Source organism: Vipera ursinii (genome assembly GCF_947247035.1).
Source record: "Vipera ursinii genome assembly, contig: scaffold_153, whole genome shotgun sequence".
NCBI lineage: Eukaryota > Metazoa > Chordata > Lepidosauria > Squamata > Viperidae > Vipera > Vipera ursinii.
Window position 1 is genome coordinate 5001 of NW_028148369.1, and position 25000 is coordinate 30000.

The 25000-nt window shown below is 52.9% G+C and overlaps 2 protein-coding genes across 2 annotated transcripts in view; one reads left to right on the forward strand and one right to left on the reverse strand.

Moving 5' to 3' along the window:
- Nucleotides 1-6809, forward strand: part of LOC310650574 (adiponectin receptor protein 1) — a gene marked incomplete at its 5' end in the record, with an annotated part of 10032 nt that extends 3223 nt beyond the window's left edge. Inside the window, 5 exons of the mRNA XM_083380143.1 lie at nucleotides 571-742; nucleotides 2011-2197; nucleotides 4148-4335; nucleotides 4807-5000; nucleotides 5915-6809. Of these exons, the coding sequence (XP_083236269.1) occupies nucleotides 571-742; nucleotides 2011-2197; nucleotides 4148-4335; nucleotides 4807-5000; nucleotides 5915-6043 (870 nt within the window). The remainder of the gene's footprint in view (nucleotides 1-570; nucleotides 743-2010; nucleotides 2198-4147; nucleotides 4336-4806; nucleotides 5001-5914) is intronic.
- A 7161-nt stretch (nucleotides 6810-13970) lies between these two features.
- Nucleotides 13971-24608, reverse strand: TMEM129 (transmembrane protein 129, E3 ubiquitin ligase). The gene is made up of 4 exons (XM_083380142.1): nucleotides 24388-24608; nucleotides 20783-21260; nucleotides 18231-18390; nucleotides 13971-16507 (listed from the first exon to the last, which is right to left on the reverse strand). The coding sequence occupies exons 1-4, from the start codon at nucleotides 24593-24595 to the stop codon at nucleotides 16259-16261; spliced, it is 1095 nt and encodes a 364-aa protein (XP_083236268.1). The 5' UTR covers nucleotides 24596-24608; the 3' UTR covers nucleotides 13971-16258.
- Nucleotides 24609-25000: the final 392 nt, after the last annotated feature.

The window sequence follows — 25000 nt, forward strand, 5'->3', positions numbered from 1 at the left end:
TTTCCATTCTATTCTATGTTCTGTATTCTATTCTATAATATTTTCTATTCTATTCTATTCTATTCTATTCTTTATTCTATTCTTTGTTCTATTTTATTCTCCTTTCCTCTTCTATTCTATTCTATTCTATTCTTTATTCTATTCTTTATTCTATTCTATTTTCCTTTCTCCATTCCATTCCTTTCCATTCCATTCCATTTTAATGTCCCCGCCAGAAAACGTTGGCCTCCAAAGGGAGCGTTACGGCTAACGCCAGCCTTTCCCTGTCGTACAACGGGGCAACGCGCCGCCCCCCTCTCTTAACAAACGTCTCACTTACCGACGTAAGCCGAGGGCTCCGTTCGGCTCCTGCTTCCGAGGACTTCCCCCTTCCTTCTTTTTCTCTCTCTCTCTCTCTCTCTCCACCACCTTCTTTTCTCTCCAACCGAACCGTTGTCTCTCTAGGGGGAAAGAGGGCGGCGGTCTCTCGGGGCTGCGTGTGTGTGCGCGGGCAGAATCCTTCCCCAACGCCAACCCTACGAGGTAGGCTGCGCCGAGAGTAACCAGGTTTCGTTGGTTTCCGTCTCTCAGGTCTGGGAAGGCCGATGGCGGGTCATCCCTTACGACGTCCTGCCCGACTGGCTGAAGGACAACGACTACCTGCTTCACGGCCACCGGCCCCCCATGCCGTCCTTCCGCGCCTGCTTCAAGAGCATCTTTCGCATCCACACCGAGACCGGCAACATCTGGACGCACCTGCTAGGTGACAACGAGAGCTGCGTCCTTTCTTTTCTTTTCTTTCCCCCCATCCCCACCCTACCCCGTCCCGCTTCCTTTCCCGCCCTCCGGATCGGCCCGTCTCCGAAACCTGGAGCCGAGTTCGAATCGTGACACACACACACACACACACACACTCAACATTCCTCGCAAAGTCACCCAGCTGGCTTTCGTGCCTAAGGCGGGACTAGAACTCTCAGTCTCCTAGTCATTGGCCCAAAATCACCTAGCTGGCTTTCATGCCTAAGGCCGGACTAGAACTCACCGTCTCCTGGTGATTGGCCCAAAGTCACCCAGCCAGCTTTGATACTCAAGGCGGTACTAGAACTCTCTGTCTCCTGGCGATTGGCCCATAGTCACCCAGCTGGCTTTCATGCCTAAGACGGGACTAGAACTCCCCGTCTCCTGGCGATTGGCCCATAGTCACCCAGCTGGCTTTCGTGCCTAAGGCGGGACTAGAACTCTCCGTCTCCTGGTGATTGGCTCAAAGTCACCCAGCTGGCTTTCCTGGTAAGGCGGGACTAGAACTCCCCGTCTCCTGGTGATTGGCTCAAAGTCACCCAGCTGGCTTTCCTGGTAAGGCGGGACTAGAACTCCCCGTCTCCTGGCGATTGGCCCAAAGTCACCCAGCCGGCTTTCGTGCCTAAGGCGGGACTAGAACTCACCGTCTCCTGGCGATTGGCCCAAAGTCACCCAGCCGGCTTTCGTGCCTAAGGCGGGACTAGAACTCATCATCTCCTGGTGATTGGCCCAAAGTCACCCAGCCAGCTTTGATATTCAAGGCGGTACTAGAACTCTCTGTCTCCAGGTGATTGGCGCAAAGTCACCCAGCTTCCTTTCATGTGTAAGTCAGTACTAGAACTCTCCGTCTCCTGGCGATTGGGCCAAAGTCACCCAGCCGGCTTTCGTGCCTAAGGCGGGACTAGAACTCACCGTCTCCTGGCGATTGGCCCAAAGTCACCCAGCCGGCTTTTGTGCCCAAGGCGAGACTAGAACTCACCGTCTCCTGGCGATTGGCCCAAAGTCACCCAGCCGGCTTTTGTGCCCAAGGTGAGACTAGAACTCACCGTCTCCTGGTGATTGGCCCAAAGTCACCCAGCCGGCTTTTGTGCCCAAGGTGAGACTAGAACTCACCGTCTCCTGGTGATTGGCGCAAAGTCACCCAGCTGGCTTTCGTGCCTAAGGCGGGACTAGAACTCCCCGTCTCCTGGTGATGGCTGTCCCTGACCCTGCCTGTTTCCCCTTCCCCGCCAGGCTTCGTGCTCTTCCTGTGTCTGGGGGTCCTGACGATGCTGCGGCCGAACATGTACTTCCTGGCGCCCCTGCAGGAGAAAGTGGTCTTCGGGATGTTCTTCCTAGGCGCCGTGCTATGTCTCAGCTTCTCCTGGCTCTTCCACACCGTCTACTGCCATTCGGAGAAGGTGTCCCGGACCTTCTCCAAGTGAGTGGGGAAAGAGAGGCCAGTTCCGTGTCTCTGTGTGTGTGTGTGTGTGTGTGTGTGTGTGTGTGTGTTTGTGTACACGTGCCGCCTGTCCTTGACTTACGACGGCGCGCGCGCCCGAAGTGACAGCGTCCCTGTTGCAAAAAAGGGACTTTTCGTGGCCCGTTCGAAGTCGGCCTCCTGGCGTGGAAGGCCAAGGAGGTTGGGTGGGAGCGTTTTCCCACGAATGACACAGCTGGAAGGGACCCTGGAGGTCATCTAGTCCAACCCCCTGCTCAAACAGGACACCCCTATAGAATCATAGAATGACAGACTTGGAAGGGACCCTGGAGGTCATCTAGTCCAACCCCTGCTCAAACAGGACACCCCTACAGAATCGTAGAATAATACGAGTTGGAAGGAACCTGGAGGTCATCTAGTCCAACCCCCTGCTCAAACGGGACACCCCTATAGAATTGTAGAATAATAGAGTTGGAAGGGACCTGGAGGTCATCTAGTCCAACCCCCTGCTCAAGGAGGAGATCCTTAGAGAATGATAGACTCCTGGAGTTGAACGGGACCTCAGAGGTCATCTAGTCCAACCCCCTGCTCAAGCAGGAGACCCTTGCAGAATAATAGAATGACAGACTTGGAAGGGACCTTGGAGGTCATCTAGTCCAACCCCCTGCTCAAACAGGACACCCCTATAGAATCGTAGAATAATAGAGTTGGAAGGGACCTAGAGGTCATCTAGTCCAACCCCCTGCTCAAGGAGGAGATCCTTAGAGAATGATAGACTCCTGGAGTTGAACGGGACCTCAGAGGTCATCTAGTCCAACCCCCTGCTCAAGCAGGAGACCCTTGCAGAATCATAGAATGACAGACTTGGAAGGGACCTTGGAGGTCATCTAGTCCAACCCCCTGCTCGAGCAGGCAACCCCTTACAGAATCATAGAATAACAGAGTCAGTGGGGAACCCAGATTCATTGAAACATCCTTTAGTGATGACGTTTGGTCACTAAATGAACATTCATAAGTCAAGGTAGTCCTCGAATTACGACAGTTCATTTCCTGACCAGCTGAAGTTACATCACTGACAAAAAAGGAAGCTTGGGGCGTGTTTTACACTTATGACCATCGCCGCACCCTTGGCGGCCTTTCGCTCGCCAAGGGTGCGGCGAAGCTTGGCCCCTAGTTCCTGTTTTATGACGGTCGCAGCATCCCGGGGTCGTGTGATCCCCTTTTGTGAACTTCTGACAATCAGTGGGGAAGTCAAGATACATTTCAGCAAACTTGTGACTAATTTAACAGCTGCAGCCTTTCACTTAATCAGAGCGGCAAGGAAGGTCGTAAAGCGGGGACCTCACTGAATGACTGTCTCACTTTGCAACACAGATTTGGGGCATTCATCGCGGTCACCGGTCAAGGGCTGCCTGTACCAATGGTCACCGTTTGCCAAGCAGCCAAATTTGGAATCACGGAACCGGGGCAACGCCGTGATGGTCGTAAGTGCGAGGACGGGCCGATTAATATTAATAATCCTTGACTCGCGACCCTAATTTAAGAAAGAGCGGAATTTCGCTTGATCCGAACAGCGATTGTGAAATTGGAGGAGCCGTATGTTTTGCCACGGCTGTTAAGCGAATCTCCGGTAGTCGTTAAGCGAGTCACAGGGTCTTAAGCGAAGCCGGCTTGTGAGAAGCCGGCTGGGAAAGGCCGTACATCGTGATCACGTGACCCTGGGACGCTGTAGCCGTCGTAAATCCGAGTCGGTTGCTGAGCATCCGAATTTGTCTCCCGTGACTCCCGACGGTTGTAAGTGTGAGCACCAGAGATAAAAGTCTTTCTTCAGTACCGTGGGAACTTTGAGTCTTTCTTAGGAGGAAACGGTCATTAAACAGGTAAGTCGTAAGTGGAGAACTTCCTGTTATTTCTTATGACGCGCTCTCCTTTCCGTTGTCCCTTTCCCAGGTTGGATTATTCCGGAATCGCTTTGCTGATTATGGGGAGTTTTGTGCCGTGGCTTTACTACTCCTTCTACTGCTCTCCCCAGCCGCGACTCATTTATCTGTCCATCGTCTGCGTCCTGGGCATCTCCGCCATTATCGTCGCTCAGTGGGACCGCTTCGCCACCCCCAAACACAGGCAGACCCGAGCGGGTACGGACGGAATCCACCAACCGGCATGCTTTAAGAGGGGTGGACTTCCACTCCCAGAATCCCCCAGCCGGCATGCTTTAAGAGGGGTGGACTTCCACTCCCAGAATCCCCCAACCGGCATGCTTTAAGAGGGGAGGACTTCCACTCCCAGAATCCCCCAACCGGCATGCTTTAAGAGGAGGGCACTTCCAGAATCCCCCAGCTGGCCTGGTTTAAGAGGGGGTGACTTCCACTCCCAGAATCCCCCAGCTGGCATGCTTCAATTGGGGTGGCCTTCAACTCCCAGAATCCCCCAGCTGGCATGCTTCAAGTGGGGAGGACTTCCACTCCCAGAATCCTCCAGCCGGCCTGCTTTAAGAGGGGAGGACTTCCACTCCCAGAATCCCCCATCCAGCATGCTTTAAGAGGGGAGGACTTCAACTCCCAGAATCCCTTGCCGAGATGCTGACGGGCGTCTCATTCCTCTCCTAGGGGTCTTTCTCGGGCTGGGCCTGAGCGGCGTGGTACCCACAATGCACTTCACCATCGCGGAGGGCTTTGCCAAGGCCACCACAGTGGGGCAGATGGGATGGTTCTTCCTGATGGCCGTGATGTACATCACCGGAGCCGGCCTCTACGCCGCTCGTATTCCCGAACGGTTCTTCCCGGGCAAGTTTGACATTTGGGTGAGTTCCTAGTCCTGCTGAGGTTTTCAAGGCGCTGAGGAGGCAGTGATGGGAATTGTAGTCCAAACAGATCGAGATAAGTCCTCCCGTGGGGAAAACCAGTCTCGCAGCTAGTCCACGACTTACCGCAACTGACCTCAACTGTTCGCAAATGCCGAGTCGGTGGCCCAGCGTCCGAATTTCGATCACGTGACCCCGGGACGCTGCGACCGTCGTAAATACGAGTCAGTTGCTAAGCGTCTGAATTTTGATCGCATGCCCTCTGGGATGCTGCGACCGTCATAAAGACGAGTCGGTTGCTAAGCGTCTGAATTTTGATCGCATGCCCCCTGGGATGCTGCGACCGTCGTAAATACGAGTCGGTTGCGGAGCGTCTGAATTTTGATCCACGTGACCCCGGCCCGCTGCAACCGTTGTAAATACAAGTTGGGTTGCCCAGTGACTGAATTTTGATCCCGGGACGCTGTGACCGTCATAAATACGCATCGATTGCCGAGCGTCCGTGTTCACCGCGACGCTGCGACAGTTGGATATGTCAAGAATGGTGATGAAGTCCCTTTTTTTCCCCAGCGACGTTGTAACTTTGCACTGTCGCTAAGTTGTTAGCCGAGGACTACTTGTGCATAAGTCAGCCGCCAGATCCCCATCATCCCCGGCCCAGTAGGGGTCTTCCAAGGAGGGGGAAGCAGGTTTAAGCATTAGCAGCCGCTTCTCGTGAGCGGCCTAAAAAAGGCGCTAGTCGCTCAGGACACCGATCCTAACCTCACCCGCGTCCAACCGGGACGTTAGGACCGAGGATTAGGCAGGATACGGTAAAACCGGACGGTTCCTTTCGACCAAAACCGGCCTCCCGCTTGCGGTGGTTCACCCCCCCAATCTCGAATCGTTGTGCTTTTTTTTTGTCTTTTCTGCAGTTCCAGTCCCACCAAATTTTCCACGTCCTGGTGGTGGCCGCGGCCTTCGTCCATTTTTACGGCGTCTCCAACCTGCAGGAGTTCCGGTACGGACTGGAAGGCGGTTGCACAGACGACTCACTGCTTTAGAGAAGCGCGGGAAACGGAGCGCCAAAGTTCCCGAAGGGCTTTTTTTTTTGGTTCCCGGTGGATTTTGTATTTCTCGAGTAAAACCGAAAGTTTCTTTTTTTAAAAAAACAACAACGAAACTCGGCGACGTCGATGTCGCCTGACGAGGAAAGAGAGCGGCGCGCCTCGTTCCCGAGGCGGTCTGTGCGGCTCGTCGGCTTCCTCGTTTCCCCTCGGGAATGTCTCGCTCGGCAGGGAAGAAAGCCCCGCCGAGGAATTCCTCCCTGGGATCGTTTCACGGACGTTCCGTCTTTCTCGACAAAATCACGTATGGCTAAAAGGAAAGTATTTAATATTTAAGGCGAGGTGCTGCCCGTCAGCTTCTGGATCCTGGCGCGTCGTCGGTTGGAACTGCACGCCGGGCCCGTGACGGGATTCGGAGTCGCCGAGCTGCTGTGACTTTTGCTGTGGGAGCAATTGAAATAAACAGTCTGAAGCTGTGGATTCCGGGACCGTGTTGGGGAATTGGGTCGAGGGAAGAGCGGGGGGTGGGTTTTACCAAGGTGTATCTACTCAATCCAGGGGCTTCGCCTTCAGATTTGCTTCTTACTACGGGCTCCTTTTGAGCTGGATCTTCCGTCTCCCCTCCGAGTCGTCCCCCTCGATTTTCTCGACCCGTTACTTTTTGACTTGCTGTGCGCAACGCAGGGCGGAAGATTTTAAGGGGCTGGAGCTTCCGGCGAGCAAAAGAGTGCATGTGCCGACAGGCGGAGGAAAGGTACGGCGAGGTTGTCACACCGCTTGAGTCTTAAGATCACGGCCGAGAGTTGAGTTCTCGCCCTGAAGCGGACTACTCTGTCTCTTATTTCTTGCGCTCGGCGATTTTCTCCCTGACGTCTCGTGACCCAACTAGGGAACATCATCAGTGGTAGAAGGAAAAAGGGGCGGGATTGCTCTCTGTTTATACACAGTCCCTTTTAGCCTTGACGTCGTTCCTTAAGTTGGGTCGGGAAACGTTTGCGAAGAAAGGGCTGAGCTCAGAGCACACCCAGGATCCTGGCAGTCCTCCCTCCTCTTCCTCTCCGCAAATCCTACTCCGTTCTAGCCCTGAGGATGTTTCCTAGTTGGGTCGTGAAGCATCGGTGAGAAAACAAGCTTCGAGGGCACCGAGGATCCCGCAGTTCTCCTCCTCCTCCTCTCTTTACACCCAACTCCCTTCTAGCACTGATGATGTTCCCTAATTGGGTCATGAAACGTCTGCGAGAAAACCACCCACCTCGGAGAGCACCAAGGATCCCCACAGTCCTCCTCCTCCTCCCCCCCACAAATCCTACTCCGTTCGTAGCGCTGGTGATGTTCCCTAGTTGGGTCCTGAAAGTTTGACAAAAGAAAGGACCACGCTCACAGAGCACCAAGGATCCTGCAGTCGCCGTCGTCCTCATCTGCACGCCCGACTCTTCTAGCGCTGATGACGTTCCCTAGTTGGGACGTGAAACGTCGGCAAGAAAACCACCCAGCTCAGAGAGCACCAAGGACTCCAGAGTCCATCACTGAGCTACAAATACTCATCAATATTTCTTCTCTCGTTTCCTAAAAGCTTGCTGCTGTTGTTTGTCCCTTCTGCTGCGTTTAATTGTAGGTTGTGTAGGAGGAGAGCCGTGTTCAAAATAAGGAGGAACCTGGTTGCCCCCTTTTTTTATTAATAAGCACCGGCTTTCACGAGCTTGCAGAAAGCTGAGGCCGTTGGAACGCAATTTGCGGGTTGGACAAAGTGCGGTCCAACTTCTCCTGGTCGGAACGAGTCCATCTGTGATGTTTCCTTCTTGCCCTTTTTTTATAGCAAATCGTATCGCTTCTGCCCTCGTACGGCCCTGGTGGCACGTGTCGCGAGACGGCAAAGGCCTTCCTGTTGTTTCAGATGAATTACACAGCCAAAGTTGGGCTTTCCAGATGTGGGAAGCAAATATGCAACAGCCTGTCACTTTTAAGCTCTCCAGATTCTGGCGAGGAAGATGTACTTTACTGTATTAAGGCCCATTAAGAATGCGCGAAGTTTGAGAGGCAAACTAGAAAGGAGAGGTCGCACGGTCCCAGTAAGAGAGGTAGCTACTTTCATGAGCTTCAAAGCAGTGGTGGGCTGTTGAGATGTAGCCACTTTCATGAGCTTCAGAGCAGTGATGGGCTGCTGAGATGTAGCTGCTTTGATGAGCTTTGAAACTGCTGAGTTGTTGAGGTATAGCAGCTTTGAACTAGTATTTGGGTCACTGAGATGTAGCCGCTTTCATGAGCTTCAGAGCAGTGGTGGGCTGCTGAGATGTAGCCACTTTGATGAGCTTCAGAGCAGTGATGGGCTGCTGAGATGTAGCTGCTTTGATGAGCTTTGAACTTGCTGAGTTGTTGAGGTATAGCAGTGTTGAACTAGTATTTGGCTCGCTGAGATGTAGCCGCTTTTGTCAGCTTCAAAGCAGTGGTGGGCTGCTGAGATGTAGCCGCTTTGATGAGCTTCAGAGCAGTGATGGGCTGCTGAGATGTAGCTGCTTTGATGAGCTTTGAACTTGCTGAGTTGTTGAGGTGTGGCTGCTTGGGTGAACTTCAAAGCAGTGCTGGGTTGTCAGATGCAGCTGTCTTAATGAGCTTCGAACTAGTTTGTTGAGATGTAGCCACTTTGATGAGCTTTGAACTGTTGCTGAGTTGTAGCTGCTTGTATGAACTTCAAAGGAGTGCTGGGTTGTCAGATGCAGCTGCCTTAATGAGCTTCAAACTAGTAGTTTGTTGAGATGTAGCCGCTTTGATGAGCTTTGAACTGTTGCTGAGTTGTAGCTGCTTGTATGAACTTCAAAGCAGTGCTGGGTTGTCAGATGCAGCTGCTTTAATGAGCTTCAAACTAGTAGTTTGTTGAGATGTAGCCGCTTTGATGAGCTTTGAACTGTTGCTGAGTTGTAGCTGCTTGTATGAACTTCAAAGCAGTGCTGGGTTGTCATGCAGCTGCTTTAATGAGCTTCAAACTAGTAGTTTGTTGAGATGTAGCCGCTTTGATGAGCTTTGAACTGTTGCTGAGTTGTAGCTGCTTTTATGAACTTCAGAGGAGTGCTGGGTTGTCAGATGCAGCTGCCTTAATGAGCTTTGAACTAATGCTAGTTTGTCAAGATGTAGCCGCTTTGATGAGCTTTGAACTATTGCTGAGTTGTTGCGATGTAGCTGTTATCAACTTCAAAGCCGTGCTGTCTTGTCACATGCAGCTGCTTTAATGAGCTTCGAACTAGTGCTGGTTTGTTGAGATGTAGCTGCTTTCATGGGCACTTAAGCGGTGGTAGACTGTTCAAATGCGGCTGCTTTCATTTCCCTGGAATCAGCCTGGGTTGTTGTGAGCATAAAAGCCTTGTTAGATGTTCTTTGGGATGTAGCTGTTTGACGCGCTGCAAACCCATGCTGGGTTGTTGCGATGTAACTGCTTCAATGAGCTTCAAACTAGTGCTGGGTTTTTGCAATATGGCTGCTTTTATGAGCTTCAAAGCAGTGCTGGGTTGTTGAGACGGAGGTGCTTTAATGAGCACTAAAGCCTTGTTGGGTGTTGAGACGTAGCTATTTAACATGTTGCAAATCAGTGCTGGGCTGTCAAGATACATCCGTTTTCATGGGCTTCCAACCGGTGCCGGGATGTTAGAGATGTAGTTGTTGTCATGAGCTTCCAATCAGCGCTTGGTTGTTGAGACATAGCTGCTTCGATAAGCTCCAAAGCCATGCTGGACACTGAGATGCGGCTGCTTGAACGAGCTCCGTGCCACCGTTGGGTTGCTGCGATGTAGCTGCTTTCATGAGCTCCCCACCAGCACCGAGTCACTGCTCTCGACTCGATATGATCCACTGCCGCTGTTTGTAAACTTTAATGAGAAGATCTGCTTCTTCGTGTCTCAGTTGAGTCAAAAGGATGATGGTCTTGGGAGGTACTGGTTCGAGTTTCCCGGCCTTTTTGATTCGTTGAAGACGCAACCTCTTCCCATCACTCCGTTGGTCGCACAAAAACCTGGCAATGCCCACCGTTCAGTTATATCGTTTGCATCAGGGCAGGTTAAAAAGAGAAGACCTCCACAGCTAAAGAATGTCCACCGTCGGCTGTTAACAGAGGCGGCCTACCGTGTTTTGCCAGCCTGACCTTGCTGCTTTCATGAGTCCACTTCACTACACCCTCCCCAGGGCTGGCTGTGCAAAGTCACCCCCCGTGGCGTTTGTGTACCACGACTATCGGATGATTCGGTTCCCTCAAAACCGGGCTTACCTCTCTACGTAGCCTAGTTAACAGAAGTTGCGGAGACGTTCTCCCGTGTTTCGATAGTCCGCCTTACTTGCCGCCTTCCGACCGAGCGTCTGCCACTTGCGTTGTGTCACGTTGTTAGGCTCCGGATATATATCCCAAGTTTGTGAGAAGAGATACCGTCCCAACCTGGGTTCAAACGTGCTTGAAGGACAACAAGACCCATCTTCCAACGATTGTCTGCCTTGCTACAGGTGGTTCTCGATTTGTGACAACTCAGCTCTCTCCCCACCCATGTGTTGTTAGGTGAGACATTTGTTTGTCCCGGTTTATGACCTTTCTTGCCACAGTTGTTAAGCGAGTCACGCCAGTTCAGTTAAGCCAGCCGGTTGTTAAGCGAATCTGACTTCCCCCGTTGACTTCACTGGTCAGACGGTCGCAAAAAGGGATCACGTGAACGCCGGGACACTTGAACCGTCGTAAGTACGTGCCACTTGCCAAACATCTGAAGGTTGATCACATGACCACGGGGATGCTACAAGGCTGTTAAGTGTGAAAAAGGTCAAAAGCGGCTTTTTTTTCCTTTAACGCCGTCGTAACTTCGAAACGGTCGCTGAATGAACCGCTGTAACTTTCCCATTTCTCGTTCAGTCTTTCGTGGGGACTGGAGAACGGACTAAAAAGATGTCGTGCTACCTCAACATTGCCTAAGCCGGTCGTCAACTGGTCGCCCCTTCGAAAGGTCCACACCGTTGAATGCGCCACGGCGTTTCTAGTCCTCAGCAACGTGACGTGGCGTGGACTCCGACTCCCCAGCCCACGTGGGGGAATTCTGGGAGTCGGAAGTCCAGGTGTACTGGGAACTGAATGCCGCGCATCTTCCAGTTCCCACCGTTGAGAAAATCCTGAACTGGGGGTAACCCTCCATTGTGTTTGTTGGTTCATTTTGTGTGGCTGATTCACACAAGGAGAAACTTAAAATGCCGGGGTGGGTTTTTTGTTTTTTTTTTGAAGATCCGCAGGACGGACTGAGCCCAAACATTTTGCATTTGAATCTTGAATTTCCTAAAAAAAAATTATCATCGACTTGAATTATCGACGATGACGAAAGCTCTCCATCCCCGGGAAGAATGTAAACTTCACAAGTTTCCATCTTGATCTTCTCTTTCAAAATTAAAAGAAGTAAAATCTATTTAAACGGATATAAATGGAATTTTTTTAAAAAAAGTTCAAGTAGTCCTCGGCTTGGAACCGTTTCTTTACCGACGCTTTGAGTTACGGCAGCAGTGGGGAAAAACTTTTAACGCCGGTCCTCGCACGTACGACCAGTTCTCGCACTTACGACTGTCGCAGCATTCTCACGGTCACGCGATCCAAAGGTGGGTTGTATTTAGGACGGTGGCAAGGTCCCAGCTCATGCGATGGCCAGCTATGCTAAGACGTCGCACAACTGCCCGGCTACAAAACGTGCAAAAAGCACACGGCTGTGAATGGCATCCATTCACCATTCACAACCACGATCTGCAAGCGGTTGTCTCAGGTCTTCCTTTTGCTACCCAGCTAAGATGGCTGTGGACACAAGTGTGTGTGTGTGTGTGTGCGCACATGCGTTTGCGTGTCCCCATGCACACACGCACACACCACCTTCAGGAGAAGACAATGCCCGGAATCAAGAACCAATTTGGGTGTGTTACAGGCCAGTTCTTGGCAACTGCCCATCTCATACGGTCTCAAGAAAACAAAATATATTTTTTTGTAGTTTGTGTTTAAAAAGACAATTTGCCAGCATCCTAGATGTTTCCGGAAAAGTTGCGGGCCTCGACTTAACAACCATTCATTTAGTGGCGACTTAACGATGACTTTTCCCCACTTTTGTGACCGTCGCATCTCCAAATTCAGACGCTTGGTAACAGGTGTGCGTTAGCGACAGACGCCGCTGGCATGCGTGTCCCCTCTTTCGGATCCTCGGACGAGCGGGCTCAAAACGTTGGGGAAGCCAGGTTCGCCTTATAACCCTCCGCACGATTCGCTTAGCGACCGCCCCGATTTCGCTCCGCCGTGAGAAAACCAGGTTTGTAAAAAAATGAAGCGGAACTGACTTTCAAACGGCTGCCTTGGCTTAACCAGGGGAAATGTTGATTTAATTTTGATTTCTGCGGAGTTTCTCTAGCCTGCAGGAGTTGCGGAAGGCCGCTGCACGGATGATCATGGTCATAAGTCAAGGACTCCTTGTATAAAGGACCCAGGTAGAAACATTTCCGAATATTCAAATTGCTGAGGGAAGCTACACCCACCCACACCGCGCAAAAATGCTTTTTAAAAATAAGTTACAAGGAAAATGGGATTTTACGCTTAGTTAGAGGATAATAGAAGTAGTCAAACCTATGTAATAACTGAGATACCAAGATATATATTTATGAAAGGAGCTAAAACGATAGTTGGTGCAAAAATCTTAATTTAACACCTCTGTTGTGGTGGTAACAATCGGGATGACGCGGATTATCATGTAGATGTAAAGGTTCGATTAAGAACAGATGTATTCAGTATATTTCTTTTTTTTATTTCTTTATTTGGAGGGAGGCGACGTCTTCACGGCGACGATCCCGTTCCTGCAGTTTGTAAAATAGATTGTAAGAGATTTCTCAGCAATAAAACATTTTTAAATTAGTAGATCACGTTCTGTCTTAATTTTAAGTTCTCTCGTCTGTGCGATGTCTCCCTTGAATGACTCCCCGGACATAATAATGATGATGATGATGATGCTCAGTTTGTGTCTGGGTGTTTTATCCCTGGGGTGGACAAGCTTCTGCCTTTGTAACAATAATAGTAATAACAACAACAATTATAATAAGTTGGAAGTGACTGTGGAGGTCTTCTACTCCAGCCCTCCGCTCAAGCAGGAGAAACCTATACAATTTCAGACAAATGATTGAAGTTTCGGCGGAGTTGTTACGTTTGAGCAACTTTCAAGGGTTGTGTGGAACTGCTCGGTGGGTCTAAACTTGGGTCTATTTGCGGCTGGACCCGAGTGGGACAGTTCTGGGTGAACTGCTGGTGAATAGACTCACTAAACCAGAGTTAATTGCACGTGCGACGGGGGCAGCACACCACGACCCATTTGCCAATAGTTGATTCTGCTTTCGGAAAGTCTGACGGCTGGGAGCCATCCAGAATGGCTTGCGAGAGATCCAGATACTTCGCTTAACGACTGTTTAGCGACCGTTCAAAGTTCTAAATGGCAGCGGCGGGAAAAGTTTAATTCATGAGCCCTCGCACTCGAAAGTGTTCCTTTGTGGCACCTTGCCTGCAGGCGGAACCTCACCTTACGAAAGCAACGGTCGTCCTTGGCTTACAACGGTTCATTTAGTGACGCTTTGAAAGTTACCGCGGCGCTGGGAGAAAAAAAGGACTTTCGCACCTAGGACCCTTGCAGCCGCCCCGCGGGTCACGCGATCCAAATGATGGCATTGCAAACTCAACAGCCGCAGGGAGTCGCTGCACGAATGCGGCAAGAAAGGTCGCCAGAGCGGTGGGGCAAAGCTCACAGAACCATCGTCTCACTTAGCAACGGCCATTTCGGGCTCTATTGCGGGTTTTTTTTTAAGTCGAGGACTACCTGCCTTAACGAATCTGAAGTCAGTAACGGGACTTAAAATCCAGAGGGATCAAACAAAACGGAACCAGGAGGATCTGAACTCAGAAAGTGGCAATTTTTTATTCAGCAGATTCCGCGTCGGAACGTTGAAACGAAACAGGATTCCTTCCGGTTGTAAATATAATACTGGATAAGGCTTTTCTAGATATTTCTCAACTGGAATGTTTAATTTCTAATGCTTGGTAATAAGTTACTGATCTTTCACTTTTTCTTTTTCAGTTAAAAATCTCCTCCCTTTTCTACCAAGTAAACCACCCAAAGTTTTAAGAGCAGTTGGAAAAAAAAATCAAAATCAAAAAAACCCAGTGAAGGATTTACTTACTTCTAGACTTACCCAGAATTCTCACCGGCTTGCTACACTGACTGGGGAATTCTGGGAATTGACGTTCCACACACTTTGGGAAACCGAGGCGTGTAAGATAAGGTGCAAGTTCTGGCAGGTTTTCACGTAAGCGGCTGCGTTTGCAAATAGGGCATATTTTCTCGGCGTGGCTCATCCGGACCGGTGGCGAGTTCAAGATATTTTTTGGGGGGTGGGGTGGAAATTAACTTTGCTTAAATCCTCGTTGTCCGACTCGGCGAATGGATGCGACCCTTTCGGCTTGCGGGAATATCGGAAAAAGAGAACGTCGGCTTCGTTACGAGGGCAAGGAATCTGCCACGGGATCTACAAAAGGAATCTTAATAATTTTCTGGGACCGACAACCCTGCGGTTTTTTTTTTTAAAGAGTAGCGATGTTTTAAGTTTCCAGGATGGGTGGAAAATGCCCAAGGATAAACTCTTCGGATAAAAGTCTGAATAAATATTTAAAGGTCATTGAAAAGGGGGACGAAGGACTGATCGGAATGTTCCAATCACCCATGATGAGTTCTTTGGGGGAAATCTGACAAATGAAGCGGAGATTTAATGATTGAAAGTAAATGTAAAGGTGTAGTAGTGTTTATGGGTGGGTGGAACACAGTCTGGTAGCTCACAAGAGGGAGGATGCCTTTAAAAATTCCATGTTTTTCTTTCGCTGGAGACATTTGGATGTTCTCTCTCGACCTTGGCGCTTGAAGAGGGGTTGACTTCAACTCCCAGAATGCCCTAGCCAGCATGCATTGAGAGGGGAGGAGTTCCACTCCCAGAATTCTCCAGCCTGCATGCTTTAATTTGGGGAGCTGAAGCCCACCCCTCTTAAAGCATGCTGGCTGGGCATCTTGTCGGTTTCGAAATGGAGATTTTCATTGGTTTCTCTTCGTCTCTCGGGTGAGATTGGTGGGTCTCAAATCTCAGCAATTTGAAAATAGGTGGATTTCAATTCCCAGAATTCCCCAGCCGGCAAGGCTTTAAGAAGGGTGGACTTCAACTCCCAGAATCCCCCCAGCTGGCATTCTTTAATGAGTGGACTTCATTTCCCAGAATTCTCCAGCCAGCATGCAAAGGCTCCCGACGGAATAATACACTCGGGGAACCCATGTTGGGAAATTGGGAAATTGTCAGAAAAAGACGTGCCAAGGATCGTCGTTCTCCTTTTTTTATCACCCACCCACCCTTCCCAAAATTCACCCTTCCCCCCAAAACAACGGGATTATCATCCCAAACATCTTAAATTTTTTGGTGCAGCAATACTTCAAACGTCGGATCCTTTTCTTCCGGCTATATGTTCAGCTTCACGGGGTGAAAAAAAGTGATTTTTTTTTTTAAAAAAAAATCCCACAAGTTCCTGGGCCTTAAATCCCATCTCCTTTGCCGAGAAAATCCTTCGAAAAATCCCGCAATAATTTAGATTTATCGTCCTACGTATTATCCCTGTGGAAGGGAGATCGGTCATTTTAATGCCGCTGTATGAGAGGATTTGCAGACTTAGCCTGAATCCGAGGAGTGGATTTTTTTTTTAAACAAGAAAGTTTGTTGTTGTCGACGACGTTCCTATTTCTGGGATCAGAAAGTTTGGGGAGGGGAAGGGAACCGCGGACTAGGGCAGAGCATCGGAAACTTGCCAAATCCTGTCCCAATTTAGGCCAGTCTTACTTGTCGCAACCCGCAATCCCAGAGTTGCGTTTCAGACGTCTGGCCCCCTTTTAAGAAGAGCGGACTTCAACTCCCAGAATCCCTCAGCTGGGGATTCTGGGAGTCGAAGTCCACCCAACCTTTCGGGAAGAACTTCTCGAGCACGGAAGAGCCATCGAACCGAAGGGAAACTGCCAAGCCATCAAAGGGGTGGGGGGGAATTGTAGGAATCTTTCAATCCTGTCGAGGATCATCCCGGGAACGAGAGACACGCAGCCGATCGGATTTTTTTTCTCTCTCTCTCTGCGGAGCCTCGCCGCCACGTCGCGTCGCGCGTCACTGCACCAAGCAGACGTCCAAAATGCAGAATTTGGCTCGGCAGGTGGGACAAGGCACGTGGCTGGAGAGCCAGGTTTCGGGATGTTGCTGGTCCTGCTGGCTGGCGAACCACTTGCCCATGCAAAGGAGGCACCACATGGGGTAGCAGAAGCAGGGCTGGCATTCGCCCTCGTGCGGCTCCCGGCAGTTTTTCAGCAGCTTGACGTTGGCCTGGATCTGCATGCAGCCGATGCACAATTGCAGCTCCTGCGGGGCAAGGGAGGGACGGAGGAAAGAGTGGAGTCAGCAGAGGCCCCTCTGAGCTGCGGACGTTTTCTGGAAGACGTCTCGGGACCCAACTATAGGGAACCTCATTGGTACTAAAAAAGGGGAAGGAAGGAAGGAAGGAAGGAAGGAAGGAAAAAAGGAAGGAAGGAAGGAAGGAAGGAAGGAAGGAAGGAAGGAAGGAGAAAAAGGAGGTGGAGGAGGATAGTGGGGTCCTTAGTGGTCTCTGAGCTTGGTAGTTTCCTTGCAGGCATTTCATCATCCCCCAAGTAGGGAACGTCATCAGGGCTAAAAGGGAGGAGGGGGAAAGAAGGAGGAGGTGAAGAAAGAAGAAGATGAAGAAGAGGAGGAGGAAGAGGAAGAAGAAAAGAATGGAAGAAGGAAGGAAGGAAAGAAAAAGGAAGAAGGAAAAGAAGAATGGAGGAAGGAAAGAAGGAAAGAGAAAAAAGAAGGAAAGAAAGAGAAAGAAAAAGGAAAGAAAGAAAAAAGAAAGAAAAAGAAAGAAAGAAAGAAAGAGAAAGAAAGAAGGCAAAGGGCTGTGGGTTCCTTGGTGCCCTCTCAGCTCAAGTGCTTTTTCTTGCAGACATCTCGTGATCCCGCTTCGTAGCATCATCAGGGCTGGAAGAGAATGGAGAGTGTAGAGAGGAGGGGGAGGGGGAGGAGGAAGAGGAAGAAGAGGAGAAAGAGGAAGAGGAGAAAAGAATGGAGGAAGGAAGGAAGGAAAGAGAAAGAAAGAAAAGAAAGAAGGAAGGAAAGAAGAAACAAAGAAAAAAGAAAGGAAGGAAGGAAAGAAGGAAGAAAGAGAAAAAAGAAAGAAAGGAAGAAGGAAGGAAGGAAGGAAGGAAGGAAACAAAGAAAGGATGGAAGGAAAGAAGGAAGAAACAGAAAGAAAAAAAGGAAGGAAGGAAAGAAGGAAGAAAGAAAAAGGAAGAAAGAAAGAAAGAAAGAAAGAAAGAAGATGAAGGAAAGAAGGAAGAAAAAAAGAAAAAGAGAAAAAAGAAAGAAAAAGAAAGAAAAGGAAGGAAGGAAAGAAAGAAAGAGGGAAGGAAGGAAAGAAGAAAGAAACAAAGAAATAGAGAGAAAAGAAAAAGAGAAAGAAAGAGGAAGGAAAGGAAGGAAGGAAAGAAAGAAACAGAAAAAGAGCAAAAAGAAAAAAGAAAGAGGAAGGAAAGAAGGAAAAAAGAAAGAAAAAGAAAAAAGCAAGAAAGAGAAGAAACAGAAAGAGAAAGAAGGAAGAAGAAAGAAAGAGAGAGGAAGGAAGAAAAAGAAAGAAAAAGAGAAAAAAGAAAAAGAAAGAGAAAAAAGAAAGAAAAAGAAAAAGAAAGAGAGAAAGGCAAAGGGCTGTGGGTTCCTTGGTGCCCTCTGAGCGGGGCGGTTTTGCTTGCAGACATTTCGTGACCCCCTCCCCGCAACACCAGCTAACGTCGTCAGCGCCGGGAGGCTTTCCCGTTCTCTTTACATACGATACCTCGCTCCCCTTTTCCGGCACCGATGAACTTCGGTCACTAAACGAAACCCGTCGGGAAGCGAAAGGACCGCCTGTTATCTTGGAAAGCCGAGAGCCGGCCCAGGATCCCCCTTTTTTCCCTCCCCCCGCCCAGCTTTGGTCGCTCTGAAACGGTTACTAAGCAGACGGTCGTTAAGCGGGGGACCTGCTGCAATTCCTCCCACCCCCACCCCGGTCCAAACCGGGAGTGGGCTTCACCTGGTTGCTGGGCCGTAAGTAAGTCTGGTTGCGCTCCACCAGGGCGCTGAAGGTCTCCAGGAAGAGGTCGCTCAGGCTCTGATGGATGACCACCTGCGCCGCGTTCCGGATCGGGGCCTGGAGCTTCTCCTGCAGGTCCCCGTATTCCGACGAGTTGAGCCTGACGGCGAAAACGAAGCCGAGGTCAGGTCCGGGAGAAAGGGGAGGGCCTTCTCTTTCCAAAGGGAGATCTAGAGCAGGGTCACGAGACGCTGCCGGTTGGCGGCGGATCCACACAAGCGGGCCTCGTGAGCGACTGGCTGGAGCGTCACGGGCCCTCGGAGAGACTCGCGAGTTGGCGTTCGGGACTCGTGCGAACGCGCCGCGCTCTTTCAGTGCGAGTGCTCTGGGATTCATCTGTGCATTGCGAGCGCCGAGACTCACTTGTCCCAGGACTCTGGGCCTCACTCGCAAATGCTCGGGGACTCACAGGTGCTCGGACACACGCACGAGTGCTCTGGGCCTCGCCCGTGTGAGCGCTCTGGGCCTCGCCCGTGCGATCCTTGCAGGTTCCGAGACTCACTTGTCCCAGGGCTCTGGGCCTCACTCACGAATGCTCACGGACTCAGAGGTGCTCGGACACGTGTGAGTGCTCTGGGCCTCACTCATGCACGATCAGGGCCTCATGTAAGAATTACAGGCAGTGAGACTCACTCGTGAATGCTCAGGGACTCACTTCTGCAAGCTTCACGGGTACTCGGACATACTTTTGAGGCCTTGGGGGCTCACTCGTGCAATAATAATGGGCACTCAGGCTCACTCGTGCAAGATTCACAGGTACTTGGACACACAAGTGCTCGGGGCCTCACTCGTGCAAGGCCATGAGGCCTCCCTCGTGCAAGTATTACGGGCACTGAGGCTCACTTGTGCAAGGAGTCTGGTGTCGCTCGTGAACACGGGTGCTCACACATCAGCACTCGAGCCCTCGTGCAAGTGCTTGTGATCTTTCATGCAAGTACTCTGGGCCTCTCTCGTGCAAACACTTGGGGCCTCACTTGTTCAAGCATCATGGGCAGACTCAAGCAAGCTTTACAGGTGCTCAGACACGTTTGAGTGCTCTGGGCCTTGTGCAAGTGCTTCTAGTTTCTTTCACGCAAGCACTCAACCTCACTCGTGCAAGCACTCTGGGTCCCACTCCTGCGAGAGCTCTGGGCTTCACTCGTTCGAGCATCTTGGGCACTGATGCACTTGTGCAAGGGCTCTGGACCTCATTCGTGAATGCTTGGGGACACTCAAATGCGTCAGTCCTTGGGGCATCGTGCGAGAGCTTGTGGTCTCTTTTGTGCAAGCACTGAGCCTCACTCGTGCAAGCGCTCTAACTCATGCATTATGGGAACTGAGACTCACTCATGAATGCTCGGGGACTCACTGTTCCAAGCTTCACAGATGCTCAAACACGAGTCCTGTGGGCCTCACTCATGCAAGTGCTCAGGGCCTTGTGCGAGTGCTCATGCTCTTCCATGCAAGGACTCTAGGCCTCACTCATGGAAGCTTCGTGCACTTGGAACACGTGAGTGCTCTGGGCCTCATGCAAATGCTCGAGGCCTCATGCCTGCTTGTAGTCTCTTTAATGCAAGCACTCTGGGCCTCTCATGCAAGCAGCATGGGCAGTGAGATTCACTCTTCCTAGGTTCACAGGTGGTCGGACACACATGTGAGTGCTCTGGGCCTCACTCATGCAAGCGCTCAGGGCCTCGTACGAGTGCTCATGCTCTTTCCTGGAAGGACTCTGAGCCTCATTCGTGCATTGTAAGAACTCTCACTTGTGCAAGCTTCACAAGCACTTGGAGACACGCGCAAGTGCTCCGGGCCTCACTCGTGTAAAGCCCCCGGGGACGTGCAAGCACTCTGGGCCTCACTTGTGCAAGCACTTGGAACCCCGTACGTGCTTTCAGTCTTTCATGCAAGCAAATTGGGCCGACTCCCTGGTGCAAGCTTTACAGGTGCTTGGACACACGTCAGTGCTCTGGGCCTCACTGACGCAAGCGCTCAGGGCCTCGTGCGAGTGCTCATGCTCTTTCCTGGAAGGACTCTGAGCCTCACTCGTGCATCATAAGCACTCTCGCTCGTGCAAGCTTCACGAGCACTTGGGAAACACGCGCAAGTGCTCCGGGCCTCACTCGTGCAAAGCCCCCGGGGACGTGCAAGCACCCTGGGCCTCACTTGTGCCAGCACTTGGGACCCCGTACGTGCTTGCAGTCTTTCATGCAAGCAAATCGGGCCGACTCCCTTGTGCAAGCTTTACAGGTGGCTGGACACACATGTGGTGCTCTGGGCCTCACTTACGCAAGCATTCAGGGCCTCGTGCGAGTGCTCGTGCTCTTTCCTGGAAGGACTCTGAGCCTCACTCGTGCATCATAAGCACTCTCCCTCGTGCAAGCTGCACAAGCCCTTGGAGACACACACCAGTGCTCCGGGCTTCCCTCGTGCAAAGCCCCCGGGGACGTGCAAAGCGCTCTGGGCCTCACTCACGCAAGCATCCCAACTGCTGGGGGGAGGAGCCGAGCCATTACCGGATGTCGAAGGCCTTGACTTGGGGGTCGGCGCTGGCCACGCGAATGGTGAGGAACTGGGCCGGCATGCCGGCGTCTGGCAAGAGCGCCTGCTGCCTGGCGTCGACGACGGTCATCTGGATGTCCCGCTGCCGGGCCACCCGCAAGGAGTAGGTGGTGACTTTGAGGATCCAGCTGTCGGTTACGATCAGCCGGGCCCCCGGGGCTCCCGTGGCGAACTTGTCGATCCGGCGGAACTCGGTGTCGATGGAGGCGGCCACGGCCCGCCAGCCGGAGTGCGGGGGCAGGGCGAAGCCGGCCAGGGTTCGGACCAGCGGGTGGTGGGCCCAGCCGTCCCGCGACCAGGTGTAGGCGAGGGTGCCCGCGAGGGTCAGGAGGAGGAGGGCCCCGGCTAGGAAAGTCTTCCACGCATCCGGCGCCCGGGTGAGGGTGCAGAGCTGTTTTTCGGGCGCCGCCAAACACATGCCCAGGTAGTAGCCTGGAGGAGGAGGAGGAGGAGGAGGAGGAGGAGGAGGAGGAGGAGGAGGAGGAGGAGGAAGAGGAGGTGTGTTGTTGTTTTTCGCCTCTCTCTCCTCCGAGCGATTTCCTTCCTTGTTCCGGTTGTTCTTTTCGTCCTTCCTCCAGTTTTTTGTGTTTTTTTTTCCTGCCCTGCTCTCCTCTTTGCCTTTCTTCTCCTTGCTTTCTCCCTTCCCTCCTTTCCTTTCTCTCCTTCCTCACTCCCCCTTTTTTTTCTTCTTTCTTCCCTTCCTGTTTCTTTCTCCTTCCCTCCTTCCTCCGGCCTTTCTTCCTTCCCTCCTTTTCCTCTCCCCCTCCCCTTTCTCCTCTCTCCCCCCTGACCCTTTTGGGGGGGGTCACTCCCTCCCCCGTCCCCCTCTCTCCCTTGGGGATCCCCCTCCCCTTCCTGCTAGACCCTGAGAGGGAGGGGTCACTCTCTCCCTCCCCCCTCCCCCTCTCTCCCTTGGGGATCCCCCTCCCCTTCCTGCTAGACCCTGAGAGGGGGGGTCACTCCCTCCCTCCCCCCTCCCCCTTGGGGATCCCCCTCCCCTTCCTGCTAGACCCTGAGAGGGGGGGTCACTCCCTCCCCCCTCCCCCTTGGGGATCCCCCTCCCCTTCCTGCTAGACCCTGAGAGGGGGTCACTCCCTCCCTCCCCCCTCCCCCTTGGGGATCCCCCTCCCCTTCCTGCTAGACCCTGAGAGGGGGGGTCACTCCCTCCCTCCCCCTCCCCCTTGGGGATCCCCCTCCCCTTCCTGCTAGACCCTGAGAGGGGGTCACTCCCTCCCTCCCCCCCTCCCCCTTGGGGATCCCCCTCCCCTTCCTGCTAGACCCTGAGAGGGGGGTCACTCCCTCCCTCCCCCTCCCCCTTGGGGATCGCCCTCCCCTTCCTGCTAGACCCTGAGAGGGGGTCACTCCCTCCCCCTCCCCTTTCTCCTTGCCCCTAGACCAGGGGTCGGCAACCTTGGCTCTTTTATGACTCGTGGACTTCAACTCCCAGAATTCCTCAGCCAGCCATGCTGAGGGGAAAGGGAGAGGTTTCCAAGCTGAGCCATGCTGGCTGAGGAATTCTGGGAGTTGAAGTCCACGAGTCATAAAAGAGCCAAGGTTGCCTACCCCTGCCCTAGACCCTTTGGGGGGGGTCTGCCCCTGCCCTTCCTCCTAGACCCTTTGGGGGGATCACTCCCCCCTCCCTTTTTTCTCCTAGACCCTGAATATGTGTGTGTGTGTGGGGGGGGGGTCATTCACTCCCCCGCAGACCCTTTTGGGGGGTGTCACTCCCTCCCCCTCCCTCGGGTCTCCCCCACCCGAGACCCTTTTGGGGGGGTTCACTCCCCCTCCCCTTAAGACCCTGTGTGTGGGGGTCTCCCCCACCCTGAGAGCTTTTGGGGGGGTCACTCCCCCTCCCCTTCCTCTTAAGACCCTTTTGTGGGGGGTCTCCCCCACCCGAGACTCTTTTTTGGGGGGTCACTCCCCTTAAGACCCTGTGTGTGGGGGGGTCTCCCCCACCCTGAGAGCCTTTGGGGGGGTCACTCCCCCTCCCCTTCCTCTTAAGACCCTTTTGTGGGGGGTCTCCCCCACCCCAGACCCTTTTTTGGGGTCACTCCCCCTCCCCTTAAGACCCTGCATGTGTGGGGGGGTCTCCCCCACCCTGAGAGCCTTTGGGGGGTCACTCCCCTTCCTCTTAAGACCCTTTTGTGGGGGGTCTCCCCCACCAGAGACCCTTTTTTGGGGGTCACTCCCCCCCCCTTAAGACCCTGTGGGGGGGTCTCCCCCACCCTGAGAGCTTTTGGGGGGGTCACTGCCCCTCCCCTTCCTCTTAAGACCCTTTTTTGGGGGTCACTCCCCCTCCCCTTAAGACCCTTTTTTGGGGGGTCACTCCCCCTCCCCTTAAGACCCTTTTTTGGGGGGTCACTACCCCTCCCCTTAAGACCCTTTTTGGGGGGTCACTCCCCCTCCCCTTAAGGCCCTTTTTTGGGGGTCACTCCTCCCCCTTAAGACCCTTTTTTGGGGGTCACTCCCCCTCCCCTTAAGACCCTTTTTTGGGGGTCACTCCCCCTCCCCTTAAGACCCTTTTTTGGGGGGTCACTCCCCCTCCCCTTAAGACCCTTTTTGGGGGGTCACTCCCCCTCCCCTTAAGGCCCTTTTTTGGGGGTCACTCCTCCCCCTTAAGACCCTTTTTTGGGGATCACTCCCCCTCCCCTTAAGACCCTTTTTTGGGGGTCACTCCCCCTCCCCTTAAGGCCCTTTTTTGGGGGTCACTCCTCCCCCTTAAGACCCTTTTTTGGGGGTCACTCCCCCTCCCCTTAAGACCCTTTTTTGGGGGTCACTCCCCCTCCCCTTAAGACCCTTTTTTGGGGGGGTCACTCCCCCTCCCCTTAAGACCCTTTTTTGGGGGGTCACTCCCCCTCCCCTTAAGACCCTATTTGGGGGGTCACTCCCCCTCCCCTTAAGGCCCTTTTTTGGGGGTCACTCCTCCCCCTTAAGACCCTTTTTTGGGGGTCACTCCCCCTCCCCTTAAGACCCTTTTTTGGGGGTCACTCCCCCTCCCCTTAAGGCCCTTTTTTGGGGGTCACTCCTCCCCCTTAAGACCCTTTTTTGGGGGTCACTCCCCCTCCCCTTAAGACCCTTTTTTGGGGGTCACTCCCCCTCCCCTTAAGACCCTTTTTTGGGGGGTCACTCCCCCTCCCCTTAAGACCCTTTTTTGGGGGTGACTCCTCCTCCCCTTAAGACCCTTTTTGGGGGTGACTCCTCCTCCCCTTAAGGCCCTTTTGTGGGGGCACTCCCCCTCCCCTTAAGACCCTTTTTTGGGGGTCACTCCTCCCCCTTAAGACCCTTTTTTGGGGGTCACTCCCCCTCCCCTTAAGACCCTTTTTTGGGGGTCACTCCTCCCCCTTAAGACCCTTTTTTGGGGGTCACTCCCCCTCCCCTTAAGACCCTTTTTTGGGGGTCACTCCCCCTCCCCTTAAGACCCTTTTTTGGGGGTCACTCCCCCTCCCCTTAAGGCCCTTTTGGGGGTGACCCCCTCCCCTTAAGACACTTTTGTGGGGGGGTCACCCCCTCCCCCGGGTCTCCCCCCTCCGCGAGTGGGGAGGGGCTCTCTCTCCCTCACCCAAGGGCAGGGCGGCGTGGGCCAGCAGCGTGCCGGTGCCCCTGCGCAGGTGGTACTGGACGAAGGCCGCGTCCTCGCTGCCCAGCCAGCCGCCCAGCAGGTTCTGCACCGTCAGGCCGGCCAGGTGGAACTCGCTGGGCGGCAAGACGAAGCAGAAGGCCAGCACCAAGTAGGCCAGGGTGAAGGTGGCCGCCGCGGGGGTCTCCATGGAGCCGACGCCGGCTCGGGCCCGGACACGCCTCCCTCGCGGAGGATGCCGGGAGATGCAGTCCCGCTCCCCCCTTTCCTCCAAATCTCGCCGCTCGTTGGGCCGCGGCCGCCTTGTTCTTCCGCGCGGAGAACTCTGGGAGTTGAAGTCCCGCCTCTTGACCGACGTGTTTTTAGTCTTCCGGAAGCGGCGCGCGGGGAACTCTGGGAGTTTGACGTCTCGCCTCAGCCGCGGTTTTACTAGTTTGTTGGAAGCGGCGAGGGAAGAACTCTGGGAGTTTGACGTAGTACCTCGGCCGCGGTCTTCTTAGTTAGGGGGGGAAGTGGCGCGCGAAGAATTCTGGGAGTTTGACGTCTGGCCTCAGCCGCCGTCTTCCTAGTCTGGCGGAAGCGGCGCGCGGGGAAC